Source organism: Sipha flava, unplaced genomic scaffold (genome assembly GCF_003268045.1).
Source record: "Sipha flava isolate LNK unplaced genomic scaffold, YSA_version1 210_pilon_pilon, whole genome shotgun sequence".
NCBI lineage: Eukaryota > Metazoa > Arthropoda > Insecta > Hemiptera > Aphididae > Sipha > Sipha flava.
Genome location: NW_020272822.1, coordinates 461079 through 471604, shown reverse-complemented (window position 1 = coordinate 471604; position 10526 = coordinate 461079). Strand labels below are relative to the sequence as shown.

The following is a 10526-nucleotide window of genomic DNA, read 5'->3' as shown; positions in this document are numbered from 1 at the left end:
GTTTTTACGTGTAGGTACTGACATATAAAACAAACAAAATATGTATATATTTTGAACATCTAGTAATACATTTTAACTAACTGGATAAGAGAAAAAAATAGTACAATGGCTTTGATCATTTAAACTAGATATTTAATTATCAGATTAATTGTCCCAAATCACTGTCTCAAATACCTTTTAATGTCTCTATAGTGTTAATACTCGTGTAACTAAAACAAAAACTTATCCAAAAAAATTGCATTATTTTTGCTTCGATTAATAAAATGCTAACTACAAATAATTCATTAAAACATTTAAGTTTTTCGACGATAGTCCAACCAAGTGAAAATCTACATTCTTATTATAAATAATTAACTCTATTATGTAATTGATAAATATTTACTCATATTGTCTGTATAATAATTTAGTTATTAAGTCATTGTTATTTTCTTTATTGAGCCTATTTTAAGTGCGTACATTATCAATAAATAAATAAATACCCTGGTCCACTGTTTTATCTTTTCCACAACTCCGCATTAGTAATTATCTTTCAATTCATTTTTCTTCTTTCTTCACTTAATTTTTTTCATATTTGCACATTTCTAAAGCCATATTATGTGATTCTTTCTCATTCTCTTCACTAGCCTGTATTATCTCATCCCTATAACACATTCATATCCAAACTTTTGTCCCAAGGTTACCCTTCTTTCAAAGTAATTCTTCTGAATTCTCGTTATTTTTCTATCATATTATTCATAACTAATTTCATATTTAGTGTTCATTTTGCATTTTAATAATATTCATATATACCAATATATAACTCGACATTTTACATTTAAGTTTTTTTTGAGGTATATACCCGTACAACTAAATATTTATTATAAATGCAATAACTATTTTAAATTAATAATAGATAATAATATAATCAAAATATATCAGTCATCAAAAATGAATAACTAAAATATCTTCCCAACAACTGATTCGCGCTTAAACTTGTTTTTGCTATACCTATATGTCCGACATTTATAAGACAAAAATATAAAATAGGTGTTTGTGGAGGGGGGTCCATTAATTCTTGGTTCATTAGTATATTTTTAATGTAACCTTGACGAATCATTTATAATAATATACATGAATTCCACTTCTTGCCCATAAATAATAACTAGTATTATTAAGGTGGGACTTTACAGTTGAAGCGTATGCATATAATTTTACGTTTACTTTATAAAGTTCTTAGAATGGCTGTAGTACATTAGTATGTAAAATTTATAAATGCAGGATATGAAGTTATAACACTGCAATGTATAGTTACTTTTTTAAATAAAACTAACATTTTAATATTCTTAGTTAAAATCGTAAACATTACAATAATTTTTATTGTTTCATTTAAAATGAGAAATATTGAAATCCTGCAGTATTGGTTATATGTGTTATGTTTTATGAATTCAGGGTATTATGCGCAACTTCTAGACTTATATGAAGGTAAATTTACTATTTGTATTTGTATTTAATTCAATATTATAAGGACAACAGAATATAATTTAAACAACAACCATGATTCTTTAAGTGAACAAAATTTTCAAAAACAATTGGTAGGTAAATGATATTGTAAAATGAAAAAACAACACAGATATATGCATCAAAACTAAAAAAATATTTTTTTTATGAATAATAATCATGTATTTATTTCTATGTAGGAGAAATTTGTTACAAAAGTAATGACGATTCTAATAATCACATATGTCGGCGAATTGAGGACTGTGCGATTGTAAATGAAGGAATAAAACAAAATACTATAAATCCTCAAATATGTTCATTTGACAAATCAACTGTCATAGTTTGTTGTCCACCTACGAACAAGATTATTACCACTACTATAGCTTCACCTAGTACTACCAATATTTTTAATAGTCCTACAGAAATAACTCAGCCTTCTACAACTGGAAAATCGCATAAGGCGAATGAAAGTATGTTAAATCTATTCAATAATATTAATTTATAAAAAAAAATATTTCTAACTGTATAATTAGCTATTATTGTTACATTTTTTTACTTAACAAAGTGTGCCAACAGTACTCTGATTTAATTTATACTTCTATAAAGGATCCGATATTATTATCTGGTTCGAGTCAGAATATCAAAATAAAAAACTGCATAGATGTTTTAACTTTGATTGTAAATGGTACAAAAGCTGTACCAAAGGAATTTCCACACATGGTAACTGTCAGCACAATGCATAATAATAATCTGTATTTATATTTAATCCTTACAGGTCCTGATAGGATATAATAAAGAAAAACCCGATAACAGATCATGGTTTTGTGGAGGTTCGCTGATCAGTGATACATGGATATTAACTGCAGCGCACTGTGAAAAAATCAGTAATGTGTAAGTAGGAAATTTAATTAATAAAATATTTAAATGTTATGAAATTACAAGTTATTAAATGTTATTAAACAAAAATATATTTTTCAAGTCCTGCAAGCTGGGCTCGCCTAGGTGAACTTAACTACCTCACATACAACGATGGTACCATACATCAAGACTATAGAATACTTCAACGTATAATACATCCAAGTTATCAACCATCTCGTGCAAAATACAATGATATAGCTCTGTTTCGATTAGAAAAAAAAGTAAAGTTCACAGAATATGTAAGACCTATTTGTATCAATACGAATCATTTTTTAAAAACTTCATCAATAATAGCTACTGGTTGGGGACAAACTGCAAATGGTAAGTTTTTATATTTAATATAAATTTAATTAAATATATTCATAAATATATAAATATTAATTTGAATAAAAATATTTAGGTGAAGCATTTAGTCCGGATTTATTAAAAGTAATTTTAAATACTGTTCCTGCAAAAATATGCAATAAAACTTATCCTAAGAGTATTACTTCTAAATTACCAAATGGTATAGATGATGATAGTATGATATGTGCAGGATCAAATGAAGGAAAAGACACTTGTGGAGTAAGAATTTTGTAGTTCTTTCTGATAACAATTGTATTTATTTTTTAACACTTTAGGGTGATTCTGGTGGTCCTGTACAAATAAAACATATGAATTACACATGTATGTATTTACAAATAGGAATAACATCATTTGGAAGAAGTTGTGCTGAGAAGAATTCACCCGCTGTTTACACAAAAGTATCAAAATATATACAATGGATTGAAAATATTGTGTGGCCAACAATGTAATATAGCTAAGTATGTTATTACTATAGCTTATATGTTGATAAATATTTATTAAATACAAGTAAATCAATCCAAAACTTCTGGGAAATTGGTTTTTACAAAAAAAAACATACACTTTTTTTAATTGCATCTGCATCATAGATAAATTATTCTGGTTTACTATATCCTTTTTTTTCTCTATTTTTATGCCATACAAAACAATTAAGTTATACATAGAAATATTTAAATAGTTTTTATAAACCTGTTTGGTCCATCTATAGATTAAATATACGTATGTATGTATATTTAATCTATGGTCCATCCTACTTTATAAATCTGATGAGAATGACTAATAATAAACTATTTATTGACGTTCATATATTATATAATTGATTTTTTTTCAATATTCATGAATATTTAAATATATATCTATGGAGTCATTGGAACACATTGTAATGTTTTATTTCTTATGAAGTTAAAGTAATATAATAATGTATCAGAGGTGTACATTTCAATAAAAAACAAAATATATAAATCTGTTTTGTATTTTATGTTATGACGTTCTATGGATACTAATAAATAATATTATTTAACTTGTATTTATTACATATTTTTCGATATAATTTGTATACAATTATTATATAATATTATTTAGTTTTAAAGATGAGGCAGATTATTCAATTGAAGATAATAATAATAATTATAATATATTTCCAACAAGAGTTAAAAAAAAAAATTATTCATTGTACATGTTGACATATATTCGATATTTCCTTCAGAAATAAGAAAATAATATATTATTATTATGAGCTCTAAGAAACCATAAATTTTACATTGTGTTATCTATTATTTACCACTATGAGCCATAGCAACGATTTACAATAACATTTATACCTTTTATATGTATATGATATATTATCTAAAATATGGCAACCTTGACCTAAAATCATTACAGCTACCAATAATGCCCTAGGACAATAACATTTGGTATCTATCCTTCGGTAATATTTATACATTATTTTTTTTAAAGCTCCAAATACATGATTTATTTGCCTACAATGTTTTACAACACTTAATGTTATGTTTTATTTATGAGCAATTTTTTTTTTAAAAATGTTCATGATTGTGTAAGTATTGTTGACCCATTGTCCTTTGTATTCTGTTAGCTCAGCTATTTTGATGAAGTTTCTTATTATTTTTTTCTTGCCCTGTGTCAAATGCTTCTTTGGATGAGAAGGTGTTTATATTTGATTTTCTTGTTTTGATTGGCTTTCTGATTAGTGAAGAATTTTAAAAATATGTAAAATAATTTAATAAAAAAAATGTAAAATAAAAAACAAATACCATAATATACAGAATAGAACCACAAAAGTTTTTAATTTTGTACTACATTCTTAACATTTGGTATTGCACAAAGTGTGTCGTATTGCACACAATTTTAGTCCCTGGTTGATGGTTTAATTAGTTTAAGTTTATTGTTTTTGTTAGTTTGTTTTTTTTCTATTTTGCCTCAGATAATGACAGAAATTATAAAATTACATTTGATTTTGGGGCATGAATTATATCTTCGTATGTTTTGCGAATCTTGTGACAATTATATTTTGGATGCTTCTATTTGTGTATATGTTGGCTATTTAGGTAACTGCGTTCGAAGAGTCACTTAAGATGATGACTTTATGGTGGTCACTGAAGAATGGAATGGATATAGCTTCGAGTTTAGCGAAGGTTTCTGCAGTATATATGATGGTGTAAGGGTTTTATGAAGACTATTTGGTGTGTGTGATGGCAAAGTTGCACTGTGGTCTTGAATCTAATTTGGACAGAAAAAATTATTTTATTACAATAATAACATTAAAATAAGGCCCAAGATGCTGAGAAAAATATTTTTTAAAAAATCTCATGGCAATTTACACCTGTCGAATGGTAATATATTCATTTTTAATTCTACAAATTAAATATTTCGTAAAATATATGATATAATATAGGACTTAAATTTAAATGTCGTAATTTTCTTCATCCAAACATTATTATAGAATTTTAATTATAATTTAATTTCATTATCCAACTCAATTTTAGTGATTGTTTAGTGATGTTGTGTATCGAGGAAATGACCGAAATGAATAGAAGAATCTAGTATAAGATACAGAACATCTTCATTTTGAGCTACTCTTATTTATCATAAATGATGTTAACGATATTTTTTATAACCATTGTTTCTAGCCTCTGTGCTTCTTTGGAAAGTTGACCTAAAAAAAAATATTAAAATTTACTGCTAATATCACAACAAAATTGATATATTATTTCAAAATTATACATGCTGATTTTTATTTTTGGTATCGTAGATGAAATGATAAAAAGTCAAGCAATAGTATCATTTAAATGTCTTGTATGTTAATTTATAAGATGTTTCCTTCCTATCAATTATTTTGTCCTTCCAAAATATGTCCGTAAGGGGAATAAATATTCACGTTTTTTTCTAACGAAAAGTCGGATATTAATATATTGCCGTTTTGTCAAATCGTTGTCCGGATAAAAGCTAGTTTTTCGTAATTTGCAAATGGAACGTTTTCATCGAATAAATTAGTTTCGTATACTTTTTTAATTATCAATCAACTACTTAGGTAATTTAATAGACTCTTTTAATAAATTATTAACGCTTTTATTTCCAGGCAAATAAAGTTAGTGTAACTAGTATAATTTTTGAAGAAGAAAATGTCTTTGTTAATGTTTTAATTTTATTCCGTTTAAATCTTTCACAACTATTTCAGAAGTTTATTATGGGTCTTCCTATAATTTTTTTTTCCTAATATTGGTAATTTTAGTTCAGATATAAGCCACTCTCTATTAGTTTATTTAAATCTTATATGGGTTTGCGAACTTGTAACCAAAAGTCTTTGTACCTTTAAAACTAAAGTAAACTTTAAAATTATTTGTTCGGCTAATGTTGTGTATTGTGGTTCTCAGTAGCGTGGCAAGCATATTTCAGACCCTTAGTAAAGTATTTAAACAAGAACCTACCCCTCCCCCTCTCTTTGCTAAATTATATATATGTATATAAATTATATATTAATATAATATATAATTATAATTATATATTCAATTTTACTATCTATAGGATTTTTCTTAATTACTTTCAAATACCTAACCTATCTACCATATCATAATAAGATATATATTAAGTGCATATTGAATTATTTTTCAATGCATGCAATTAGTCAATTAATTTTATTATTTAAATAAAATATGTTCATAAATATATGAGCCAAGGGATACCCAGCCCCTTGATAGGTTTCTAGGGCTTAGCTATTGCATTAGGCAAACTTCGTTCACGCCACTGGTGGTTCCCATGGCTGGTGGTTCCCATGGTCGAGCTTTTAAAATTTCAAATAGGTAACTTCTTGATTTTTGGGATATTTATTTTTTTGTAATTTATATAAATCGTCATAAGAATAATAATGTAAATAAGAATTATTGCAATTCAAATTGTCATCAATTTCCAAGTCAATTATACTGAAATTATTGAAACTATAACAAAAAAAATTAAAAAACAAACACAAATGGATGCAAATCAAATTTTGGCATCGTATAGAGTAGAATATGTGCAATAGTAACTATATATTAGTTAACGATTATTTTTGGTTGTTTTTTTAATTAATCAATTTGAAATATAAGTATTCTAAGTATTCAATATTGTATACTATGTTTCTATGTTTTATGCCTAATATCATGAAAATATATATAATAGATATTGAACACTTATTTTAGTTTTTGAAATCCATTTTCCAGACAAAAATAAGTAAAGTTTTAAAATATAAATAAATAATTCAATGAACTTGAACGATAAAGTAAAAATAACAATTAAAATAATTTTCAGTTTCTAATCAGCCGTTTTGACTAAAATAAATAACACACTCAATATTATGTAAAGTAATATATTTTTATTACGTAGGACATAAGTTTTAATAATAAAATATTAATTTCAATATACTTTAAAAATGTATTATTTTCCACGTATTTTGGATGTCAGGCCATTGTGAGCCAGTTTCATTTGTTTTAGAAGCGTCTGTATAGAAGTGATAGTTTTTAAATTCGTTATTTATTATACGTACATTATTGTAGGCATGTAACACATTATTTACATCATTTCATATTTAATATTATTTAACAAGAATAACAAGCTGCCCACGTACTTTTTTTTGGCTGACCGGTGGTACATTTTCAAATTGCTTCATAACATTTTAACGTTTATCAATGTTTCATTTTCTATATTCATCGTAAAATATAGATATTATATTCTTATCCGATATTGAACTGCATCTAAATTATTAAATGTTTAAATATAATAAATATCCATATCGGCATAGCTAATGTACCTATAGATACTATTTTTTATTAGATACTTTTTATTGTATTGGTTCAGTTGTAAAATTTAATTACATAAAATAAATGCTTATTGTTAATTTCTATAATGAACTTTTTTTTTTTTTTGCATTCTTTACTATGGCCTATCAGATTTTAAAGTTCTATAAATTGAACCTCTAGTTACTTTGAGTGCCCATCTCTAATATTTTGATAAGTATTTGATATTTGTATGAAGCCGTGTCTAGGCTAGACGACCAAGGCAACCAAACGCCAACGTAACAACATTCGGCGTTGGCTGTGCTTATATGTGAGAACATTGGCATAGGTACTGTCCAAATTCATTCCCAATTCGTTGTTAGTTGGAAGCCTTCGCTGGTTTAAGCTACGAACGTACATAATTCATTTTATATATCCGTTCGGACCAAATTTTGACAAAGACTAAAATATCAACAAATCGCGTCCAAACCGATAACGAATTCCTTTGATGTACCACTAAGACCAACATCGCCTAATAAGGTCGTCACATGTGCTTTCAGTACCCTTAGTCGTCTAGTCTGGACGTGGTTTGATAGCAATTTAATAGGTATATAGATATTTCAGTACGAAGGAATAAAAGGTTTAAAAGGAAAATTAATACTTATCAAAAATTAAACATCGAATTTTTCTTTCATCATTCATTGTCATAACACCTTTAAATTCATAATACTTTGGATGCCTTAGGGCACTTGCCCTATTTGACTCATTTGCTCTATTTGTCTCCCCTTTTGGGATTGCTATGCCTTGACACTAGCCCAACTCATTGTTAACGTTATAACATATGGTGAAAATACGTATTAAGGCTGACTATCTCTAACAATGCACTAAACACATTTTGTAGAGACAACAGCTAATAAATACATCTGTCCTAGTTTTAGGAATACTTATCCCGGCAGTCGACGGTATATTTGCCTATATATGATATCTAATGCTATATTTGGGTGAGGTAGATTCTTAATAATAATATTCGACTATTAATGGAGCAGTTTTAATTCGTACTTAATCTTAAACTGTAAACCGTAAAAAAGTTTGTACAACAGTCCATGACTTATGGACACAATAAATAATTATTTAATTATTTATCAAATGATATATAGATCCTATATCATAAATCATTATGCGAACAGGCATAAAGCATTAATATTGTTTAAGTACACAGATATACAGAAGTTAAAGATATATAATAATAAGATTGAATACATATAATATATAATAACAAGTATAATTGTCACGATACAAAAATATTGTTACGAGGCATAATATAAATAGGCGTGTATATAAGGGTGGCATGGGAGCGATGTTCCCCCCAAATTTCAAGATACAAAACAAAAAAAAAATTATAAAATGTCAAGCAATGATAAAAATTATATTTTTTCTATAGCAACTATATATTGATATGTTTTAAAAAACCAAAAGAAAAGTAAATTTCGCTCAATAATTTTTAATTTAATTTCATATTTTGTTTTATTGTACTTAAATAAAAAGTTTTCTTTTCAATGTACATAACTATTTTTTTTAAACTTTTAGTTAAAAGTGTATTTCTTTACAGTGTTAAGAAATATTTATGGTAAACGGTAATACTTATAATATTATAGAATTATTGAATTTTATATATTATATTATGTCTACAATATAAAATAGCCTCCCTCCTAATAATTACTCTGGATCCGCGCCTGAATATAAACCAACGACTAATCGTTCCATGATTCTCTAAATTAAACAAACATGTTAATTAATATAAAAATTGTCTATTCAACATCTGTTGTACTACAGTGTGATTAGTTAACTTATAATTTACATAATACAAGGTATTTTTTTTTTATAATTTCGATAAATATGTTTTGATATGATCCATCGAGAACTAATTTAAGAACTGGAAAATGGAATCACTGAAAAATATACCGTTATAACCCGTTTCAACGAACCAAAGAGGTATAGAATGTTCGATATATAAAATGTAACTGTACATTATGACTACTATCCTCTATCATATATTCTAAAATAATTCTAAAGCATAAAACGGTACTAGTTATTCCTTTATGGTCTAAGAAGAAATATGCAGCAAGGCACTACGCATAACGCTGCACAATCTAGTAATGAAGAAGCCAGTGCATCATGTGAATCCACCGGATAGAAGCTAATTAGTGTCCTGACGAATGAAGACTTATACATTTAAGACGTGTAGCTATGTGGGTATCATATACAGTAGGCCAGTAGTGTACACTAAAAAGACATTAAAGTGTCTAAATTACCTAAATAAAGAAGATTATTTTAAACCATATAAAACATCATTAATAATTAATTTTTTTATTTATAGAAAAATAACCATTTTAAAAATTAAACTTTTTAAAATTATCTGTTTTTTTTATCAAGATAAATGTAGTTATATTTTATCTATTATCTAGATAAATATTTAAATAGTTATTTATTATCTTATCTAGATAATTTTTTCGGGTTTGGTAAATTGTGTCTCATTTCATTAATCTTAGGTAAACTGAATCCCGCCTAAAAAAAAAAAAAAAGGTAAATTTGAGTCCCTCATATAAAAATGAAATCGGTAAATTGAGTCCCTCGTATAAAAATTAAATCGGTAAATTGAGTCCCTTGTACAAAAATTAAAGCGGTAATTTGAAATAATGGTGAAATGCTGTTTTTTTTCTTATTTAACATACTCTTAATTATATTAACACAATTGTATACTACGTACATTAAACTTACATTTATCAGTTATCACATCACATCCAGCGTTGTTGTAAATAGTTAGGTACTTATATAAATGTTGCGTAATAATACGGAGCAAAATATAATAATATTTAATGATGGAACAATAGTAATAATAATATTTATTGCATTTTAAAAAATGTTGTATATTAGAATTTAAATAAATTATACAAATGAAAAATGATTGTCTCCGAAAGCCTAGACTTGTGAAGGATATCATGTATATCAGTATTTGAACGAAAT

General features: G+C 26.3%; 1 protein-coding gene across 3 annotated transcripts; it reads left to right on the top strand.

Annotated features, from left to right (window-relative positions):
* Positions 1–1174: 1174 nt before the first annotated feature.
* Positions 1175–5176, top strand: LOC112682749 (serine protease snake-like). 3 transcript variants are annotated; one of them, XM_025553441.1, is made up of 8 exons: positions 1175–1461; positions 1677–1946; positions 2042–2196; positions 2252–2367; positions 2456–2715; positions 2795–2958; positions 3015–3197; positions 4803–5176. In XM_025553441.1, exons 1-7 carry the CDS (start codon positions 1371–1373, stop codon positions 3186–3188), a joined length of 1230 nt encoding a protein of 409 aa, XP_025409226.1. In that variant the 5' UTR covers positions 1175–1370; the 3' UTR covers positions 3189–3197; positions 4803–5176. The 3 variants fall into 3 exon arrangements, with proteins under 3 accessions (XP_025409226.1, XP_025409227.1, XP_025409225.1); XM_025553442.1 differs by lacking the exon at positions 4803–5176 and adding an exon at positions 3820–3836; XM_025553440.1 differs by lacking the exon at positions 4803–5176 and having other exon boundaries at positions 3015–3406.
* Positions 5177–10526: the final 5350 nt, after the last annotated feature.

Bases quoted from the DNA above. Each gene is read 5' to 3' on its own strand.
- LOC112682749 (XM_025553441.1), top strand. From the start codon at position 1,371: ATGAGAAATATTGAAATCCTGCAGTATTGGTTATATGTGTTATGTTTT. The intron at 1,462-1,676 runs GTAAATTTACTA...ATTTCTATGTAG, and splicing joins ACTTCTAGACTTATATGAAG to GAGAAATTTGTTACAAAAGT. The intron at 2,716-2,794 runs GTAAGTTTTTAT...AAAAATATTTAG, and splicing joins TTGGGGACAAACTGCAAATG to GTGAAGCATTTAGTCCGGAT.